Source organism: Acanthochromis polyacanthus, chromosome 1 (genome assembly GCF_021347895.1).
Source record: "Acanthochromis polyacanthus isolate Apoly-LR-REF ecotype Palm Island chromosome 1, KAUST_Apoly_ChrSc, whole genome shotgun sequence".
Taxonomy (NCBI): Eukaryota; Metazoa; Chordata; class Actinopteri; family Pomacentridae; genus Acanthochromis; species Acanthochromis polyacanthus.
In genome coordinates this window covers 61,648,450-61,670,693 of record NC_067113.1, presented here as the reverse complement: position 1 = coordinate 61,670,693, position 22,244 = coordinate 61,648,450, and the positions used below count along the sequence as shown (strand labels likewise).

Here is a 22,244-nt window from a genome sequence, read left to right as displayed (position 1 = left end):
GATATCAATAAAAATACTGGTATCATTGGACATTACACAGTGCTCAATATCTTTTTGAAGGTTGTTTTTCATTCCCCCAGTGGAGTCACTAAGGCCTTTCTGGTGGCTCATGTTGGCCTAACACCTCTTAAACAGGCATCTTGTTACCGGTCCCATATCTGCATAAGACAGAACTCTTCTCTATTGTAATTGTAGCGACCTATTCTATTCTATTCTATTCTATTCTATCATTTCTATGTAACTCTGGGATGTACACTCCCAGTCAAAAGTTTGGACACACCTTCTCATTCAATGCTTCTATTTATTTTTATTATTTTTTACGTTGTAGATTAATACTGAAGATTAGTACTTTTTTGTTTACTTCATAATTCCATATGTATTATTTTATAGTTTTGATGTCTTCAGAATTAAGCTACAATATCGAAAATAGTTTAATAAAAATCATTAAATGAGAAGATGTATCTAAACTTTTGACTGGTAGTGTATGTATTGTTATTATGAACAGATAGTAAAAAACATTAAATGAGATAGTAAACAGAGAGATCAAACAGCTGTAAAACCATTGTTATTTTACAGACTTTATGACAAAAAGCACCTTATTTTTTATTGAATAGACAAAATCTGCAGGACCATATATCATGAATCATTTCATGTTCAGTAGAGGTACAGAACAAACTGTTACTGGTATGCTTGAGCTCACTAGTTTGCATTTTATTTGCATGAGCTGATACTCATGTGTTCCTGGTGTTTCAGGCCCAGACAGGTCATTGTGTGACTGGTCATCTGAACCGTCATACGTCATCAGCAGCTGACCATTCAGTGAATTAAAGCTCCTTTTTCTACAGACTCCATCAAATTCCTTTTTCTGAAAAGTATCAAAAATCAATCAAATTATTTGTCCTTGCTGAATTTTTTTGGAACTTTGATTCACACAAACATTAAACTAACCTTGTACCAATGAACACTGGAGCACATCGGGTTATATATCATCCTCCTTTAAGGAAGCAGGAGAGAAAGTCTGAGGTGGAAATGGAGAATGACTGAGTTGCTGGTATCATGGACTGTATAATAGATGGACCTAGCCAACATGTCAGTGCATTAAAACTGAATTTTAACAGCCAGCAGGGGGGCGGCTCCTCTGGTTGCAAAAAGAAGTCTGATTTTATAAGTCTATGAGAAAATGACGTAAATTCTCACTTGATTTATTACCTCTGTAAACACTGTCCTAATGGACTCAGTTGTTCGTTTGAAGACTGTTTTAATACACCCTGATTTATTTTTATTTGTTGCATAAGTTTTAGTCCCATTTAGATTAAAATATATGATAAATGGTTGGAATACTTTGTGATCAGTAGTTTGCTACTGTATCAGCAAGAATAATGTCCTTGAGTTCTCAGTAAGATCCATCGTATCGTCCGGTTTCAGAAGCCTAAGCTGGCCAAATGCCAAATTTGAGGCTTCAGAAAGGTTGTCCTCAAACCAGTGGGGGATATTATGATTACTATGTCCAACTTATACAGTCCATGGCTGGTACCAAAACAGTAAATCCCTTCACACCCACGTGGTCCACTCGTGTGGTTCACTTAGACTGAAACAGACCTCTCTCCTTCACCTTCCAGGGAGGCTCTACGAGGATCAGGTGATACAAATTGTTTGTGCCCAGGCAGGAGGCTTCCCATCGTATGTAACAGTGAGCTCCCTTCCTTCATGTTTCTTATCACCACATGAGGCAGGTTCATACAAAGGCTCAGGATCTGAATATGGTTTCTCCAGAACTTTAAGAACTCTGTTGACCTGTGGGAAAAGAGCAAATAAAGTGATCATTAAATACATGTTAAGTAAGTATATCTTAAATAAGACATGAATAAAACAGAATTTGAGTCTCTTAAAAATACAAATCACAAAACAGGACAGCTTTTCCCCTTTACTAAAGTTGATTACAGCAGCTGCTGGTCAGACAAGATCACAGAGGCTGATGATGTTTCTCTATCTGGACAACTGATGGCTGCTTTCCTCCACCTAGTGGCAGACTAAGAATATAAACAATACAGCTGTGCTCAGAAGTTTACATATCCTGGCAGAATTTGCAAAATATGTCCATCCATCCATTATCTATACACTGTGGAGGACTCCCTGGACAGGTCAACAGTCTATCACAGGGTTCCATATAGAGACAAACAATCAAACTCACATCACACCATATGGACAATCCAGAATTACCAATTATCCTCAGCATGTTATTGGACTGTATTTTATGTGGCATTTGTTCTCTGTTCTTTTTACTGTCCTATTTTCTCCTGTATTTGGTGTTTTTAGATGTTGACAGTGCACTTTGAACTTCTTGCACCTCTTTCCAATGTGGTTTTACACTGCAAATGGCAAATAAACTGAACTGAACTGAATTGTAGGAGGAAGCTGGAGTAACCGGAGAAAACCCACACATGTACATGGAGAACATGCAAACTCCATGCAGAAAGATCTGGGGAAGGGAGGGATGTCAACCGGGGATCTTCTAGCTGCAAGGCGAAAATGCTAACCACCACTCCACTGTGCAGCCGTGTAAAATGTGTATCATTCTTTAATGAAAACATGAATGATAGGAGAAAATACAATTGCGTGATAATAACTTTGTCTGACCACTAACCCTAAATGATTTTTTTTTCCATGATGAGCTTTTCTAAAAGAAAAATGGACAACTTTTCACAAATTTTGCCAGGGGATGTAAATTTATGAGCACAACTATAATACACTACCAGTCAAAAGTTTTGACATACCTTCTCATTAAATGCTTTTTATTTATTTGTATTATTTTCTACATTGTGGATTAATACTGAAGATTAACACATTTTTGTTTACAACATAATTCCAAATGTATTCTTTTACAGTTTTGTTGTTTTCAACATTAATCTACAATGCAGAAAATAATTAAATACAAACCACTGAATGAAAAGGTGTGGCTCAACTTTTGACTGGTAGTGTATGTTACAAGATAATTACTTATATTCACTCTGTTGGTTCCTTTTAAAATCAAGCATAGAATTTAATATCCATCGTGTGTCTTATGTTAAGAGTAACATATTTTTCCACTATTGCACATTGCTCTGAGAGTACAGGATGATTTGTGGTTCCTGGCGTTTCCAAAAATAAAATAGACAAAGATTGTAGCTATTGGGATGCAGGTGCCTTTTATATTTTTAGGATAAGCTTTGTTTAATTTAAATAAAGCCCAAATCAGGATTGTCTCAGCTGACCCTGAATCATCCCCACCTTTTGTTATCATGTGTATCACTGCCTCTGTTTGCTTTTGGTTGTGTAGCAGAAAACATGATTTCTAGAGGATTTTCTGATTCAGTATTTAAAATAAAAACTGCTAACCAGTTTTCTGGGATTAATCTTGTGATACACAAGTTGACTCCATGTGGCACTGTAAACCAGCAGTTTTAATGGACTACATAGAGTCAATCAGACTTTAGCCAACAAAGTGTCCTGACCTCAGAGAAGTCTCCTTTTTCTGCTGCATTTATTGCATTCTGGGCAATGTAGTTACGTAGAACCACCCGGGGGTTGCTGCTGTTCATCACTCTGAGTCTCTCCTTTTCGACAAGGGACAAGTCACTCATGCCATCACACTCCCGGACTAAACGCCTCCTGACATTTCAGCATAAGAAAGACAAATAGAGTCACAACCTGCAGACACATGGTTCAAGTCACCACCTACATTGTTTGTTTTTTGTCTGTTCTGATGAATGTAATAAGCTACAGGCAGACAGGAAAGAAAAACTGTTGTTTTCAATGTAGATGACATTACATTAATCAGAAATCCAGTCTCGACATTGTTAATGTGGTAAATGATTATTCTAGCTGGAAACAGCTGATTTTTAATAGAATCTCTCCATAGGGGTACAGAGGAACATTTCCAGCAACCATCACTCCTGTGTTCTAATGCTACATTGTGTTAGCTAATGGTGTTGAAAGGCTCATTGATGATTAGAAAACCCTTGTGCAATTATGTTAGCACATGAATAAAAGTGTGGGGTTTTCATGAAAAACATGAAATTGTCTGTGTGACCCCAAACTTTTGAACGGTAGTGTAGATCCACATGTTGAATTGAAATCTAACCTTTAACCCTTCGAAACAAAATGGGTCAAAAGCAACACACTGTGCATCAATGGGTTAATTCACTGTGTTGTGGTTTCCAACTATATCTGGCTCTTTGGCTGCTACATGTGGGAATAAAGTAAAATTGTGCCTGTTATTTAGCCCAGATGTGTAGCATCAGTCACCTTTTACCTTTCATATTTAACAAAGTGTCTGTTGTGTTCTCTTTTTACCACTGTGTTTTCTTTCTTACCTGTATTGGCTAATCCAGCGAGTCCAGTCATCATGTTGCTTTTTCTTGAGCTCGTCTTGATCCGTCTCAATTAGCTCCTTTAAACGGCCCATTAATTCCAGCTGCTGAGCCACATCTGGCCTGTCTGCCACCATCCCAAACATGGTCGGGTTGGTTTGTGCCATGGAGAGAATCATCGCCAATTCACTAAAAATAGACAAGACGGTACCGCTTAAAATTGGCCACGAATGCAGCACTCACATTACATCCTGTTCCGTGCATGTCTGCTTCTGTCTTCCACATAAATCCGGCCAGTTATCGCAAAACACAGAGTTAACTTACATGTTATCTTGGTAAGATTGCCTCCCAAAATGCTAGCATATACAAAGAAGAACAGATCAGAGGACAAAAGAGGGTTAATCACTTGAAACCTGTACAGTGATCAGCAAGGATTACGTGCACATTTACTGGGAGTATATGGTGGTTCAGGCACAAAGTTTTACATTCATGTCATAACTGCTTTCACAATAAACATACACCCAACCACCATACACCCCCTCACCGGTTCTCCATTGTTGGCTTATTAGCCACCTTTAGCTCCTCAATCGAGGCGCACTGCTCTAGGATGAGCTCCACCACTGGTCCCACAACATCCCTCTCACTGTCGCCCTCCTCAGGCCAGGGGACACGACTCAGCAAGCAGAAGGTGTTTGTGAAATCTGCACCTGGAAAGACATATCAGGGTATTATGGTGGCACTGCAAGAAGCAGAGAATCTAGAAAAAGTTTCATGATTATACACTACTGTTCAAAAGTTTGGGGCCACTCAGACAATTTCATGCTTTCCATGAAAACTCACACTTTTATTCATGTGCTACTATAACTGCACAAGGGTTTTCTAATCATCAGTGAGCCTTTCAACACCATTAGCTAACACAATGTAGCATTAGAACACAGGAGTAATGGTTGCTGGAAATGTTGCTCTGTAGCCCTATGGAGATATTCCATTAAGAACAAGAAAAGCACTCAAAGTTCAATACATCGCCAAGGCTGCTCAGTTGTATCATTTCCAACGGATAAATCCCGATAAATCCACAGTGGTCGATTTGTAGCAGGATTGTAATCATGTAATCGTCAGCAGGCACCATCCACTTGTTGTCATAGTTACAGTGACGCCGCGCCGCTATCTCCCAATGACACAGAAATGTTTAACAAATACACGGATCCAGACTATAAGCTGCATCACTGCTAAAATCTAATCACTTGGTCCTTGTGTCATTTCTGACCTTCCCTGAAAATTTCATCCAAATCCATTAGTCCATTTTTGAGTGATGTTGCTAACAGACAGACAGACTAACAGAAGGACAAACATACACTGATCGCCACATAACTCTGCCACATTTCTTGGCGGAGTTATTAGCCATTTTCAGCTAGAATAGTCATTTACCATATGAACAATATCAACATTGTATTCCTGACTCATTTAATGTTGACTTCACTGAAAAAAACGCATTTCTTTCAAAAATAAGGACATTTCCAGGGGACCCCAAACTTTTTAACAGTAGTGTATATCCAGCAGTGTTTTTACCAGTGTTGTACATTACACGCAGCAGATCTGATATGAGCTCGCTGTCATCTGCCTCTTCTTTTCTCACAAGACCCAGCTTTTTCCTCATGATATGCAAGTAGGAGGCCTTATATGTAGGCATAAATTCATCCAGGATAGCTCCTGCCTCTGCGGCGTCCAGCTCAGAGCCCAGCGCTTCAGCCAGGCGAGCCAGGTTCCAGCGGCACACAGAGGGCTGGGCTTGGTACGAGTAGCGCCTTCTTTTGTCTGAGGCGTTGGAGACGAAATCTGGATCAAACCTGCCACATACGTAGTGGAGTAACTTTCATGTCAAATACGAAACACACACTGGCAAGAAATACAGTTTTCAGCTACTGCAAGTCAAAATAGATAGTAAACTCATTTTCAGAGCTATTCATATGAGTAGAGCTGAACATAATCTTATTTAGTGTAGCATAAGGTATATTTGTCAGACTAATCTAATAGTAAATCCAAATAACATTGGCTTCCATTCTCTGCAGCCTACCTGTCCATGAAACCAAATGGCCCATAATCCAGAGTGAGACCCAGGATGCTCATGTTGTCAGTGTTAAGTACACCATGGCAAAAACCTACACACTGCCACTGGGCCACTAGCTTAGCCGTTCGCATCATCACCTGTGGATAAACAAGTCAAAAATTCATCCATCCATTATCTATATACCTATTAATCCTTATTAGGGTCAAGGGGGGCTGGAGTCTGTCCCAGCTGACGTAGGGCCAAGGCAGGAGACACACTGGACAGGTCGCAGGGCCACACATAGAGACAAACAATCACACTCACATTCACACCTACGAACAATTTAGAATCACCAATTAACATCAGCATGTGTTTGGACTCTGGAAGGAAGCTAGAGAACCTGGAGAAAACCCACCATGCACAGGGAGAACATGCAAACTCCATGCAGAAAGATCCTGGAAAGGCTGGGATGCGAACTGGGGATCTTCTACAAGGTGAAAGTGCTAACCTCCAACCCACTGTGCAGCCCCAAGTCAAAAATGCTGATCAAAATGCTAAAACACGAGCATGAAATCAACCAGTCTCAAAGAAGACTAGACTGTGTGACATCTAACCTCTCTGAAGAAAGCCATATTCCTGTCTTTCCGGTTGCTGTGAGCCTGCTGAATGTGAGGATAGAAAGTCTCAACAACATAATCCAGCAGCTGAGCACGAATATCATGGCGCCCTGCACTGGGACCCTGCAGGCCTGAGAATTCATCTCTGCCCAGAAAGATCTCAAAAGAGCCAAACCTTAAAAAGAAGGACAAAGATACTTAACAGAATATCCATCTTTTTAGAAACAGCACTGTGACGTGTGATTTTTGTATAAATCTGGAAACCTGATGAAAGTTGGGGCAAGACGCAGGACGACTGAGGAGCGCTCCTGAACACGCCGACCACTGTTGAGAGGATCCCTGCTGACGTAGAGGTCAGAGGTGACCAGGGAGGCTGCTCGGGTGCTGGGTATCCCCAGAGCTGCCATGGCCTCACTGCAGAGGAACTCTCTGATGCTGGAGCGAAGCACCTTCCTGCCATCACCATCTCTGACAGAATCACAGTAGATTTGTTTATTCAACTCTGATGAACCAGTGAACAGGTCAGACATTGTACACCCCCTGTCAAAAGTTTTGAGACGGGTTCTCATTCAAATGACTGAGAACCCATCTCAAAACTTTTGACAGACGGTGTACACTGCCTTCAAAATATGACGTGTAAATACTGTTTTGTGAATGGCACTAAATTACATTCATTCTTTTACAATTACAGTAGTTTTTTTTAAAGCAGACTGTCATTTGCAGGCAGTTTAGAGAAAAAATATACCTCGAAATAACATTTGAGCCAGGAAACAAGAGGCATGTCATGTAATATTGAAGGTGGGCCAATAGTAGGCTTACACATATAGTGGGTATGCACTTTACATTTTTTGCAATGGCATGGTGGGGGAGTATTAAAAGCTCCTTGCCATGATGTGTGCACCTGCTCTGTATTTTCACACTTTCGGTACTCCTTTAGCATTCACTTTCTTTGCTCTCAATTTAATTTGTTTGTCACTACTTACGATTCCTGTAAAAAGTTCTATAAAAAAACTTAAAAATCGAAACCAAAATTGGGAGGAATAGCTTAATAACATTTCCAAAACATGAATAAGGGATATGGAATACTGGTTTGGATCTAAAACATGAAACAAAATGTGAAATGACTGTAAGCCTACTTTTGGCCCACCCTCTATTACTGTAGACAGTTAAAAGAAGCAGAACAACTGGTTTTCCACTCATTCTTATGCAGTCTAATTATGTTCTGATAATACTATGTTGTCTAATGAATAGATTGCTCTCTTTTAACCATTGATCTTGCATGTGTGTGTGTTTTGATGAAAGCTGATTTTGCGTAGCAGAAATATTCTGTCTTGTTCACCATCGCCCAGCCTCTCAAATCTTAATATTCAAAACAGTTCTCAAATTGGGCTAGATCACATAATCCAGTCTTAATGTTGATCTACGTCAAACCAGAGTGAGTAGTTTGAAACTTAAAGGTAGGTCTGAGATACTTGTGATCCAAAAACATTAGGATTATCTTGATCCCAGCAGAGAGCTGGAGTCAGGCTTAATGTCAGGACAAAAATATAATAAAATTTCAAAATTGGTGAAATAATACAACATTTGCATCATGTAGTCTGTTTACGTACACTACTGTTCCAAATTTTGGGCTCACATAGAAATGTCCTCAGAAAAACTGTTTTTTTTCAATGAATATCACATTAAATGAATCAGAAATACAACCTAGACATTGTTATTGTGGTAAATGACTATTCTAGCTGGAATCGGCTGATTTTTAATGGAATATCTCCATAGGGGTACAGAGGAACATTTCCAGCAACCATCACTCCTGTGTTCTAATGCTACGTTGTGTTAGCTAATGGTGTTGAAAGGCTCATTGATGATTAGAAAACGCTTGTCCAGTTATGGTAGCACATGAATAAAAGTGTGAGTTTTCATGGAAAATATGAAATTGACTGGGTGACCCCAAACTTTTGAATGGTAGTGTACAGAAATAGGAGCCGGGTAGTTGAGATGAAGAAGTGATAGGAGTAAATAAGCTTATGCTTTGTCTTACTTGGGTAATTAATTTTTGCTTTGTTTTCTTTTGTTATTGTTTTGAATATTTTTGATTTGTTTTTGTGGCTTTTTTCTCACGTCAGAAAGAAAACATTCATTCATTCATACATTCATGTGGCTCATGCTGGCTGCACTGGCAAACTCATCGGTGACAAGTAGAGCTGAAGTAGAGATTGCGATGGTTTGTTATTGTGAAATCAAGGAGACTGTAACGAATAAACTAAGAATAAGAAACTACAGTGTGGCTGACACATGAACTCAGCTGGAGAGACCGGAGGGGAACTGTTTCTACAGAGAACACAGCTGTTGAACAGTGGGGGACACATTTGATGTGTGCCAAGCAGCTAAGCTCTTAAGCAGCTCTCCCTGGGTTAATAATGCATTCACATGCCTCTGGTGAGAAAGGCTTATGGAGGAGGTGCTGTGTCACCTGCTAGAACTGCCTCAGGCTGAACCGATGAGAATACATTTTGTGCAGACCTTAAAAAGAGTCAATTATTTAGTCTATAACCTGTGAATGAGGTAGATTACAGTCTCTTCCAGGACATTTGGAGCTATAAACACTTAATTGTCTGCATTCTGGTGAATTTTTTTTTGCATTAATTTGTTAATTTTCTGCATATTTTTTAGTGGAAATGTCTTGTTTTTATGTAAAGAAAAACAAAGTTCAGGGAGATTGTGCAAGTTTAAAAGATAATGGAATATTACTATGCGTCTAATTATATTTTACACAATAGATTCAGTGGTGGCATGAGCTCAGAATTCATATTTTGAGAGTAATTTGTCCCCTCCTTAAAGTCTACACCTCTGGACTCACAAGAGGAAGGAAAAACTACCTGGAGTACGGAGTGACTCCTGCGCCTTTCACCTGGATCTCCCATCTCCCCTGGGTGCCCGCCTCCACCTCCCCCAGGTACATCACCGCTCCGTCCCCCAGCTGCCCGGCGAACAGCCCGAACTGGTGGCCGCAGTAGCAGTGAGCGGCCGGCTGGGAGCCCGGCAGCAGCCTGGAGCCGCTCAGATACTCCGGAGCCAGAGGGTCGGTCAGGACGTCCTGCTCCCCAAGGCCCAGCAGGGACAGAGCGGACCCGGACAGCACCACCAGGGAGGGCCGGAGGAGAGGCTGGAGAGACCCGATCCGAGAGAAGCAGGCCGCGGGGACGGTCCTGGAGCCGGTCTCCTCAGACTCATCCACCGGCAGCCTCCTCAGCGCGGCGTTGTTAAACCGTAGAGACTCCAGAGCAGAGGACTGAGAGGACTCCATGAGCACTGACTGCACACTGACTCCACATTGAGCTCATAATCTGAGCTGTAGGGGCACTTTGAAACGAGTAGAGCTGTTAAAGGGCAGGTAACAGGCCACATGTTGTGAAATAAAAAATGCATTGTACTCTGGCATCAGGTCAGCAAGTTAAGAGTTTGCTCACAGAAGATCCAGGCTTACCTTGGATCTACTGGGTTTATTCATATTTTTGTAGAGCTTCAACTTTAGTTCTAAATGAGTCAGATTGTTATCCATAATTAATTATACTTTAGGGTCAGAGCTTGAATATTTACATAGGTTAAGTAATTTATAATACCTGTTCACTATCTTGTTTACTCTTTGCCTTGTATATATACAGTGGTCACTCCAGAATTGGAGGACATTTTACATCCCACCCATCACATTTCACATAATCCATGTACAAAATACTAAAACATGCACACTGTAAAAAAAAAGTTCGCAAATTTTACAATGAAAAACTGTCAAACCATGACAGTAAAAATCTGTAGACTCTGAAACAGTTTGATCCAGTTTATATAACACTGAAGCACTGTAAATAAGTTAATTAGGGAATCTATCTATCTATCTATCTATCTATCTATCTATCTATCTATCTATCTATCTATCTATAGATAGTTGTAGTTGAAAGACTGCAAAAACAGTAAAAAATAATGCCAAATATCTGCTAAAAATGTTTTAGCTGATTTAAATACAGAAAAACTCTGGAATGTTGTGGTTGCACTGTAAAAGAATGAATTGCCTTTTGTAAAAATACCAATTTTTTATGTCAATGTTATATAAAGTTTTGACTATTATCTATTTTTAAAAGATACTATCTGTGATTTTGCAAATCAGTTAAAATCTTTTTAAAAAGGTTTCTTAACTTACATACATTTCTACAGTTCTACAATTTCAGACGCCTTCATCCAAAGCTACATATACAGTACCTCAGAGCAGATACAACACATACTTTGCCATTAATTTTTCTTTCAATTAATGTCAAAATAATTATTTTCCCCCTGATTTTAAAATAATACAAAATTGTATTTTTACAGTCAAGCATGTAAAAAAAGCAAAAAAAACAACAACAACATATTATCCTTTGTAAAGACCAATTCTTTTGATGTGGGCATCATTTGCAATTGTGCCCTGTTTTTTTTCGCTCTGAAGAATAACATGTCAAATATTTTATTTTTAACTAATCAGGAAATCACTTGAATGATAGTCTTATTTATTTCAATTACAAACCCTTATTGGAACTACAAACGCAACACAGAAGTATTTTATCCCTCCTGAAATCTGCGCCTTTAAGAAAATACATGGAGCAGAAATAAAATATCAGAACATATTTAGTTCATAAATTTAAATGTATATAATCCGAATTCTTTGAGAAAATTACGATATTAAATGCAGATACAGAGTGTTAAATATTCTGTATTTGAGCGTTATGGTGAATGTGTAGGCCACAGAATGTCCAGCAGGTGGCGGTAGCGAGAAAAAAATACAGTCACGTGTTGTAAAAATTAAATAGAGAAGAAGAAGGCTCTGAAAACAACTCCCTTCCTCTATGTAAATGGATGTTTTGAGTGTTTCTGTGCTTGCCTTAAGTGCTGTATTTACTTCAGAGGTAACATTTTGCAGTTACAGCCGTGCAGAGTTCTCATTTAGCTCTGTGTCGTCCAGTAATATCACTGTCGTCCTCTGTGGCAGCTGAGCAGCTAGCAGGCTGGCTAACAGCAGCTAACCGCGGCTTGTCAAACTTTTCAGCACCGGTGGGAGAAAATGGATCCAGGTGTTCTAACGACCATTTCCAAAGGTGAGCTTGCAGACCAGCCTAGAGCAAATAAAGAGAAATTTGTTGAATAACTTGCAGACTCTCAATAATTGAGCTACCATTAACTTTTGTGAGTGCTTCTACTCCGGCAAAATTAGCTCAAATATGCAGCATATCCATGGAGTTAGCTTAGTAAGCTAGCTTATTGGGTAACGTGTTTTATAGTGAATGTCAAAATCATTTTACATGGATATTATTTTATGCATATTACAGCTGTATGTACTGACTACAGGGAACTGCAGGAAAGGTTTTAATAACATTGTTGGTATTGAACATGCATTCAAAGGCTGCATTCAAAACAAATAAGTGTTGTTATTGCTTAACAAGCAAACACACTTTGCAAGCAAGATCGTCTTGCTAAACTAGAAAACTGTTATTAATTATTTCCTCAATATTGACTCTATGATCATAGCTATTATATGTAAGTTTATACAATTCACAAGAAATGTCATAGAGTTCTGAAATAATAGTGAATGTAAATGTTTTCATCATACAATCAGTGTTCTAATCCTTAACTTGACAACTTCACAGGTCTGTGATTATTATTTTCCAGTGTTGACTGATCTATATATTGTGCTGCTTTAATATTTCTATAAAATGTTGGAAAATTATGAAAAATGTCAATCAGTGTTTTGCAAAGCCCAAGATTATGCCTGCAGATTTCATGTTTTGTCAACAACTCAAACATATTCAGTTTGATGTCATTAGGAGAAAAAAATAGAAAATAATTCAACTTGAAGTGCATGGAACCAGAGAGTTCTGACTTAAAAATAACTCCATATCCAACAATAGCTGGCAATTAATTTAATAACTGACAACTAATAAACTGATTGTTGCGGCTGTGTATAATGGTGTTCGTTCTCTTCTGTGTCATTCGGTTCAGTTCATGTGATTTCACAGCTTTGTCCAGATCCCTCAGCTGCATCTCATCGTCCTCCTATGCAGACAACAGTTGCACAGTTAAAGCTCTGGGTTTTTTTTAGTGACCAATAGAAAAAGATAAATAAATTGATTAAAAACGATAAAGTTCTGTTAATTTGAATTAGTCATTTATGACTAACTATGAATATTCAAACTGATGAAATCAGTTATTGAAATGCTGGGAATAAATGAAGCGTTGCAGCTCTATGTGATAGTTTTTGTTCTAATCTAGGCCATTTAATTCCTGTAATGTAATTGCAATCACTTGATCGATTGAAGCTAATTGGCCTGCACTTATAAAGGGTCTTTAAACCCTAGCTAGATCATATAAATAATTTTACAATGTGTTTCTCATGCAACCATTAACACAGACATGGTGCTTACCTGCCATCAGAAACAACCTGAGGTTCAGCTTCTTGCCCTTAGGCATGTTGAGGGATCAAACTGTCAACCCTGTGATCAACCCAATTTTGAGCCCTGTAACTTAAGACATTTTTTCCTGTATAGACAGAATTTTTGTCATGGAAAAACACATGAACCTTTGTAGAAGGAAACATGGACAAGCAGCTGCATTCTCTTTATCTTTTCTGTCTTTCAGGTGACTCCTTACCTCTGGCGTCACTGCGCCTCCTGGTCCCGCCTTTGCAGCTCATGACAGCCTCCATGTGGCAGGTGCTGAAGAAACAAGATGTCATGAACTACTGGAAGGTGGCTGAGTTTGTGTCTTTCGTGGTGGACATGGTGCCAGAGCTGCTGATGTACAAACACAGGACTCAGCTTAACCTGGGATTACGAGCCAGGGTATGTGATAGCAAAAGACAGAAGGCATTTATCGAAAAGTTTAAAGAAAACTAAGGCTTTGGTTGCTTCATTTATTGGTTTATTTATACGTAATGTAAGTTGTTGTGTGAAATGGATGCCAGGATACAATCGGCAGTTACATTTACAGCTCTAGCTAGTGATTGGTCAACTGATGGGATTTTTTTTCTGCCCAACAGTATATTCTTGAGTTGTGTCGCAGTGAAAAACTCGTAAAACCTGAGTTCATCTTGTCTTACCTGGACAAGATTCCATCATCACACCGCACTTTGGTAGATGTAAGTGTTTGTACTCTAGATTTCGAACTGAATTGCGTTTTCGTTATGTTGATTAATTTTTGCAGCTGCAGAGTCATCGCCCTGTTATGTGTGTTAATGTTTGTTCCATATTGCAGGTCAAAGACACAGAAGAGGAAGAAGTGATGGGTAACTTTCTTGAGTTGATTCAGACTCTGCTTAAAGATCCTGAGGAGAGACAAGACTTCTTCTTGGTAAGGCGGCATCGCTTCCACTTCTGTGGCGCCAAACACAACTGATAATGTTGTCACTTGTACATTGGTTGTAGAATCTAGCAGGTGGTACAGATTGCTTTAAGACATGTTTGTAATAGTTATATTATTATTGTGTTATTTATATTGCGCATTCTGTACTGTTTAGTGCCATTCTGAGGACCAGTGCACAAGAGAATTTAAAACACATTGATGAAAATGTAACTAAACAGATGCAAACTAGCTTCTCAAAAACTCTTGTCATTTTTTTTAATCTATATTTATCACTGCCTCTCTTATTCTTTCAAAGGAGGTCTTCCCTGCAGAGTATGGACCTCAGTTTGACAGTGATTTGCAGATGCTGTTTTGGGAATTTCTCTGTCGACTGGGTCAGCTGCTGCCAGTTCCTGACCTTGAGCAGGTGAGAAAAGTCATTTGATGAAGACAGCAGCAGTGTCACACTCTTTACAAGCATTCCATGAGAAACATTATATTACAGTAAGAGGGCTAGCACTGGATTACCCAAACAGACCACTAGAGGGTGCATGTAGCTCATGGTTCACTCATTTGTATTGTATGTACAGTGTACAACTTGTGGAACTAATCTCTGGACGTATAACTTACACATGACATCAAACATCATCAAACTATTTGCAGTTATTAAGAAAGCTAACAGTCATCCCATCAGTAGTACATTACAGAGCCAAAGTTTCAGAAACTTCTATCTGATGGGCACCACAGAACACTGTATGTCTACACAGTCACTCCATTAAGCAGTGATATCCAGTTTTGTCCAGTTTTTTAAAATGTCTAAATTGTTTCAGTGTGTCATAAGTAATTAGTTATTAACTTCTAATGACTACAGAGTAAAATGCAGTAATAAATGTGATGCCATTTAGGAACTTATCTAATTTACACCCCCTGTCAAAAGTTTTGAGACAGGTTCTCATTCAAATGAATGAGAACCTGTCTCAAAACTTTTGACAGGGGGTGTATAAATGAATTAGTTTTGACTATGCTTTAACTTGCTGACCATTACTGACAAATGATCAGTTATAAATGTTTTTTATCTGCATGTCTGGTGTGTTGGTATCCTGTTTAAAAAGTTAAAATCTGGGTTTAGTTCAGTTCCATATATTAGATCTTTTGTGATATGTTTTTATACATTTCCCACAGATTGTTTCCTGGCTTGGAGCTGAATGCTCTGTGATGGAGGACTGTGTGCAGTCAGTGTCTGAGCCCACAGACCTAAAAAACCTGCTCCAACACCACAAACACCTTGGACATTTAGAGCAGCATGGTAAGTCACGATCACGTCTGTACTTTTTTGTTTAAACCTGAAAGTAACCTGCGTTTCTTCTTTGTTCTGTCTGAGCAGTTCCACCCTCTAGTATGGGCGACAGCATCCATTCCTCACTCTCTGCGGTTTCCCCGAGCAAAATGACAAAACGTGTAGAAGAGAGCAACCAGTTGGATCCAGTGCAAGGCCTCAGTGAAGACACACACACTGTAGCATTTGTGGATGATGTAGCAGTTGAGATAATCACAGTGACTGACTATGCAGAGGTTGAATTGGGTGCAAGCACTGACATTGAGGTGGTGATGGGAGAAAACTGCTTTGAGGAAACAGATACTTGCTCAGTGGCTCAAGATTCGCTGGTAGTGCTTCCTGAAGAAAAGACCAGAGAAGAGGAGGCAGAGGAAGCAACGCAAGACAAAGTTCAAGTTGTTTTGAAAAACGCTTGTTTAGAAGCGAGCAAGGACAAGTTAGTGTCCTCCCAACATAAAACAACCATGGGACCGCATGACTGCCCAGACTGTGAGAAGAAATTCAAATTTGCCTCTTCTCTAATCGCCCACAGAGTCATCCACACCGGAGAACGTCCTCACCGCTGCAGCGACTGCGGCCGCTGCTTCTCCTTCAGGCAGTCCATGGACAGGCACAAACACACACACAAAATGGGACGCAAGTACGACTGCGTCATCTGCGGGGAGACCTTCCAGTCCCTTTCGGCTCGTACAGAGCACAAGCAAACGCACATGGAAGAAGGTGTTTACATGTGCTTCCAGTGCAACAAGAGATTTAACTGGGAGGTGGCACTCGCGAGGCACCTAAAAACTCACACTGACGATGATAATAATCCAAACAAGTCTACAGGGAGCATTGAGGATTGGCAACAGGCTGTAATAGCTGAGGACAGCATCAGTGAGGCTAATGTTACTGAACCTGATGGTCAGGCTGCAGCAGATGATGCTGGAGATCAACATGCAGAGGGTCAGAGCAGTGAATGTCCCACCGCTGAACTTGAAAATAATGTCGTCTCTGCAGTCAAGGTCCGTACAAGTGGGCGCAAACGCAGACCGACCATGAAGATACAGGTGATCAATTTACAGAAGCGCATGGCCACCAAAAAAGGGCAGGAGATGGCCAGCGTGAACCCTCCAGCTCTGAAGCCTTTACCCTTCAACTGGTAAAATCCTCCCTCCTCATTGTGTTTGACATGCTCTAGTCATTTTTCATTCAGTGCAGTGATTTATAGGTTGCAGGTCTTACACATAACTGACTCAAAGTTTGGGTAGACAGGATTTCTCCCTTGTCACTTCTCAAAACAACCCTACTAACCTCTCAGCATTTTGTAATACAAGAGATCTGAGAGGAAAGTAGAATTCTGCATCTTCTCTTCTAACCCGTGATGAGAGACTTAAGCCAGTCACAGGTCTTTCTACCCAGATCAGGTAGAAAAAGTGTATTAGCAGCAACAACAGTGTCACTGAGTCTTGAGTTAGAGAAATTGTACTCAAGATCTTGTGTGAAACCGCGAGTGACTTAAAGCTTGACTATTTTTGTACGTTTGAAGTACATGTTTGTGTGGTGGGAGGGGCTTAGGACAGACAGGGAAGAGAGAATTTTTTTCCAGATTCCTGCCTACTACATCTTTAGGATCTGTGCATCTTAGAGTTTTAGTAAATGTACACTACTGTTCAAGAGTTGGGGGTCATCCAGAGAATTTCATGTTTTCCATGAAAGCTCACACTTTTATTCATGTGCTAACATAACTGCACAAGGGTTTTTTAAATCAATTAGCCTTTCAACACCATTAGCTAACACAATGTAGCATTAGAACACAGGAGTGATGGTTGCTGGAAATGTTCCTCTGTACCCCTATGGAGATATTCCATTAAAAATCAGCTGTTTCCAGCTAGAATAGTCATTTACCACATTAACAATGTCTAAACTGTATTTCTGATTGATTTAATGCTATTTTCATTGAAAATTTTTTTTTTCTTTCAAAAGGAAGGACATTTCTAAGTGACCCCAAACTTTTGAATGGTAACTACTGTATAATCTACTTTATTGTGTCCGGTTGAATATATCAGGGCTTAAAGTTTTCCGGCGCATGGAAGTGTACCATTTAAAAAATTTCATCCATCTCCGTCCCGAAGGCTCCAAGCATGTGCGTCATTGTGCATTCCAGCATTCAGTTGCTCCGCTTTAATCAATCAAACTCCAAATCCTACATTAAAAAATATACACCTTCTGTCCAGGCATGCGGCTTTCTGATAGAACTTTTATCCAATTACAGTTTTCTAACTGCGAGTGCGCATCGACTGCTGGGCGCACGATATGCTGCGCCCTCTTGGTTCGGCATCGTCAGTGCTGCTGAGCTACTGATAAGAAATAACAGTATCCCACAAACAAAATCCAAATTTGCAAAATTTGTTGGTGTTTTCGTAATTATATTTAAAGGGAATTACTGGAAACACATTGATATATATTGCATATTATTTATTTTTATTTCTGCTTGGACTGTATACCCATTCCACATGTGTCCCAGCCCTGTGGCTGCCTGGTCTCTCCAGAGCGCACGGAGCTCCAATCTGAGAGTGGTGCGGTGAAGAATCGAGCAGCTGATCACTGGTCAATAGCGTTGGAGCTTGTGTTTAGCCCAAAGACGCAGATACTAAAGTTTGCTCAGACTTTGGGTGACAGAGGAGAGAGGATGTGTCTCTGCTGATTAACAAAGAGAGCAGCCGCTGCCGCGATCCCTGAGCCGCGGTGTGTTGACTCGCCCCATTGGCGTAAGTGCGTCAGTGGCGATGCGCGTGCACGCCCCACAGTCCCCATGGTTTCGCCACAAAATAAAAACAAACGGGCTTAGGTACTGAATTAAAAAAAGTAACAAAAACAGAAGTTCTTGATTTTGTTTGATTTCTTAATCTTTAAACATTTTCTATGTGTTTTACAACGGCAAAAGGAAAAAAAGAAACAGCTATTTAGTTTGCTGGATTTTATTTTGAAAGGAAAAAAATCAAAGATCAAGCCATACGGATTTGTCCCATTATTCGACTCAGAACATCTGTTTAGTTAAATATGCACAAACTGAATGTAGCTTAGGTGATATTAACCTTTTTTATTTGAGGACATATAGGATGTTTGTAATAATGAGTTAAATAGCTCTCAGCAGATTTTCTGACCTTATGCATCCGAATGATGTCAAGCCACAAACAAAAACTCTCCAATCTTAAGCAAATATTGTTAGTAAGAACAGAATGAACGTATGGGTTGTGTGAAATGAATAATGGATAGATAGTTAAATAAGAATGTTCTTAGCCTGCTTTTCAGCGTTTTTTCTTCCCAAAATATAGATAAAAAATAGAAACATTTAAATTGAAAGCCAACTGAACAAATTATACAGAGAATACTTTTTTTCCCCTTACCAAAAACAAACAAAATGTGTGTCAGTTCAAATTGAAAATCAAATGATTTAAACTAATCACACAGATTATTGAGGTGTATCAAATGAGCAGTTACTAACATGCGTATGTGTGGTTATGTGCTACAGAGGGCTTCTTAATCAGATCTTTGTGAGAAATGGGCTGACTCCAGAGGAAAAGGCCAGAGTAGATAAACTAGGCCAGGACCCAGATAAACCAGATCAAGGAAGGCCCGGATTTCTTTGCTAGTTACAGAGTTTGAGAGAGTCAGCATCATGATCAACTTATTTATATTGTGAGGCAATAACTAAAATTGCATTTAAGAGTTAATACTAGTACTTTTATTACCTGCTTAAATACAAAGTTGGTAGCAAGTGGCATATGACAGTTTATTCTCTTGTAGTGTTCCATAGAATATTAAACAAGTTAATTCTGTTGTCTGTGTTTTGCAGTTTATTTCAACAAACAACATTTTGAACAACATGTTAAAAAGAAAATGTTCAGAAAATTCACAAAGCAAAAAAGAAATGACTTTTTCAAACAGTATTCTCTAAGCACTTATATTCTCTTGAGACTGACACTTGAGATAATGTAAGTCAAAATTGTGCCTTATGAAGGAAAGCAGCATAGTTTTGTAGCAGTTTTGTTGTGGTTTGTGTTGTTTTGAGTTCTTGTTAAATCTACTGAAGAGATAAAAATTAAAAGTTATTAATAATACATGTACTTGATTTTCATGATTTTTCCCCTTTACACTAAAATAAATCTTTGCAATTATAGTGATGTGGTATTGAAACATCAACACAAAAAAATCTGACTTGGAGCACTTTCTAAAATGCCTTGAGTTTTGGTCAAGTAAGGTTTTACATTTGAGTAACAATAAAATAGTGGGATCGTAATGGGCATTATTTCCACCAGATGACCTCATATTTGCTCTGAATTAATAGAATCTCATATATATTGTGTTTTAGTGAGTTTTAAAACACATTTAAATACGTTTATTGACACTATAAATTGGATCTTAGAAGTTCAGGCTCAGGATTTTTTCTCACTTTAAGCCCTGATATATATTTTGGTAGGACTTCAGGCTAATTAATCTATTCTTCTGTTTTTTTCTTTCTGTGTTACAGTGCAGAGCACTCCTATGGGTCATTCATGGTCTCCTCAAAGGACGGTGATGAAAGTGAGTGATCAATTTTAGACAGTTTGAATCTTTTTTTACGATAATTACACAATAGCAGAGATAAGACACTGTCTTTCAGCTGATGTATTTATTAGATACGTTTATTAAATATGTTAATGACAGATATGTTTAATTGGTCATATATTTTTTTTAGAATTTCATATATGTACTATATTTGCACAGCCTAGTCAATTTATAGAATATTTAGAAATGTCTCTAGTACCTCGAGGCTTTTGTGTCTATTGAATTTGTTACAGTGATCCAAGGAAAAGAAATGCTTTACTTGTGGTTGATTCACATTTTTCGCTGTTGTCAAAACCATTTTGGTTGGAAGAATTATACAAGAGAAACAATGTATACAAATGTGAGTTAAAAAGTACACTATAATAACAAAACTGAAAATTACCACATCAAAGACAAGTAACTACCAGTGAAAACATTTTCATGGCTCAAAAAACATAATTTCTCTACTTCCAAGCACAATGATTAGCACTTTCTCCAATTTCTTATTATTTTGTTTCTCCATAAGGTTCTGCAGCAGATGTCTCTCCAGCTGCTTTCTCCTGTCCGAAGTGCTCCTTCTACCACCCAGAAGAGGAGCAGGTCCAGCAGCACATTGACAAAGTTCACTCTGTTGAGACTGTGGACAAGTCTTCCCTTCAGGGCCTCGTAGATGAGGAGGGACATTTTAGTTGTGCAGACTGTGAGAAGAGCTTCAAGTTTCAGTCCTTACTAAAAGCCCACCAGCGCATCCACACAGGTGAGCAGCCCTTCCTGTGCTCTCAGTGTGGACGGCGTTTCTCCTTCAAACAGTCGCTGGAGAGGCACAAGCAGACGCACAAGTCCGGTCGCAGGTACGAGTGTCTGATCTGTGGGGAGGTCTTCAAGTCTCTGGCAGCTCAGAGGGAACACAAGAGCACCCACATGGAGAACGGTGAGTACCTGTGTTCAGAGTGTGGCCGGGCGTTCGCGTGGAAGTCTGCACTGGTGAGGCACCTGAAGACTCACGGGGTGGACGCTGACAAGGCGGCGCATTCCTACAAATGTCCTCACTGTGACCTGGGGTTCAGCTGTGCCAGCTACCTCAACAGACACCTCCAGACTCATCAGGAGGAACGAGTCCACACCTGCAACTGTGGAAAGAGCTTCGCCTACCGGGCAGCTCTCACCGCACACCAGCGCATTCATCAGAAAGAGCGGCCACATATTTGCACACAGTGTGGCAAAGGCTTCCTCTATAAGGGCGGTTTGCTGAGCCACATGAAGATCCACTCAGAGGAAATGCCCTTCATGTGTTCATTCTGTGGCAAGAGCTTCAAGAGGGAACGTAACATGAAGAAACACGAGCGCTGCCACACCAGAGAAAATGTTTTCAGCTGCTCGCAGTGCGACAAGAGTTTCGTGTACAAAGCGACGCTGATCAGACACGAGCTAACACACTCAGGTGAGAGGCCATACCTCTGCTCTGACTGTGGGAAGGGTTTCTTCTCCCACGCTGAGCTCTTAAAGCACGAGCGTTTCCACACGGGCCACAAGCCCTTCCAGTGCTCCCACTGTGGCAAGAAGTTCACCCAGTCTTGCTACCTGACCATCCACCTGCGCTACCACACCGGGGTCCGGCCGTACTCCTGCACCGAGTGCGACAAGAGCTTCCTGAGTGCCAACCGCCTGAAGAGACACCAGAGAACACATTCAGGGGAAAAACCGTACCTCTGTGTGGAGTGTGGGAAGGGATTCAGACAGGCTTATAATCTGAAAATGCATCAGCGGACACACATTATGAAGTTAACGTAGACAGCTCAGACTTTATCTTAATATTTAGGAAATTCAAGTTGTTTAAGATTATGGCTTCTAAATTATACTGCAGCAAAAGCAGCTGTAGAACTGCGACCATTAGAAAGATTTTCCATTCTACTGAATGCATTTGATTTCAAGGCTATTAAAACACCCTAAGCAGAGGAATGCGTTTA

General features: G+C 39.8%; 2 protein-coding genes across 4 annotated transcripts; one reads left to right on the top strand and one right to left on the bottom strand.

Annotated features, from left to right (window-relative positions):
• Positions 1–568: 568 nt before the first annotated feature.
• selenoo2 (selenoprotein O2) lies at positions 569–10,403 on the bottom strand. Of its 2 annotated transcripts, XR_007942155.1 has the most exons (10): positions 9,890–10,403; positions 7,278–7,481; positions 7,011–7,188; positions 6,424–6,554; positions 5,919–6,196; positions 4,894–5,056; positions 4,353–4,538; positions 3,492–3,648; positions 949–1,794; positions 569–865 (listed from the first exon to the last, which is right to left on the bottom strand). XR_007942155.1 is itself a non-coding variant. In XM_022202465.2 (9 exons), the coding sequence occupies exons 1-9, from the start codon at positions 10,315–10,317 to the stop codon at positions 1,636–1,638; spliced, it is 1,884 nt and encodes a 627-aa protein (XP_022058157.2). In that variant the 5' UTR covers positions 10,318–10,403; the 3' UTR covers positions 569–1,635. The 2 variants fall into 2 exon arrangements, 1 of the variants encoding a protein (XP_022058157.2); XM_022202465.2 differs by having other exon boundaries at positions 569–1,794.
• Positions 10,404–11,799: 1,396 nt separating this feature from the next.
• On the top strand, positions 11,800–22,232 carry LOC110956761 (zinc finger protein 256-like). Of its 2 annotated transcripts, none has more exons than XM_051948626.1 (10): positions 11,800–11,944; positions 12,085–12,133; positions 13,671–13,873; positions 14,071–14,169; positions 14,286–14,381; positions 14,689–14,799; positions 15,555–15,678; positions 15,757–16,849; positions 20,222–20,274; positions 20,804–22,232. In XM_051948626.1, exons 1-10 carry the CDS (start codon positions 11,891–11,893, stop codon positions 22,066–22,068), a joined length of 3,147 nt encoding a protein of 1,048 aa, XP_051804586.1. In that variant the 5' UTR covers positions 11,800–11,890; the 3' UTR covers positions 22,069–22,232. The 2 variants fall into 2 exon arrangements, with proteins under 2 accessions (XP_051804586.1, XP_051804588.1); XM_051948628.1 differs by having other exon boundaries at positions 11,802–11,944; positions 12,028–12,133.
• Positions 22,233–22,244: the final 12 nt, after the last annotated feature.

What these genes read in the sequence shown, in the direction of transcription:
- LOC110956761 (XM_051948626.1), top strand. Translation starts at nt 11,891, where the DNA reads ATGGATGTTTTGAGTGTTTCTGTGCTTGCCTTAAGTGCTGTATTTACT. An exon ending in ACCTGGGATTACGAGCCAGG is followed by an intron (nt 13,874 to 14,070) that starts GTATGTGATAGC and finishes TCTGCCCAACAG; the next exon opens with TATATTCTTGAGTTGTGTCG. An exon ending in AAGCCTTTACCCTTCAACTG is followed by an intron (nt 16,850 to 20,221) that starts GTAAAATCCTCC and finishes TCTGTGTTACAG; the next exon opens with TGCAGAGCACTCCTATGGGT.
- selenoo2 (XM_022202465.2), bottom strand. Translation starts at nt 10,317, where the DNA reads ATGGAGTCCTCTCAGTCCTCTGCTCTGGAGTCTCTACGGTTTAACAAC. An exon ending in CTTGCCCCAACTTTCATCAG is followed by an intron (nt 7,189 to 7,277) that starts GTTTCCAGATTT and finishes CTTCTTTTTAAG; the next exon opens with GTTTGGCTCTTTTGAGATCT. An exon ending in CCATTTGGTTTCATGGACAG is followed by an intron (nt 6,197 to 6,423) that starts GTAGGCTGCAGA and finishes CGTATGTGGCAG; the next exon opens with GTTTGATCCAGATTTCGTCT.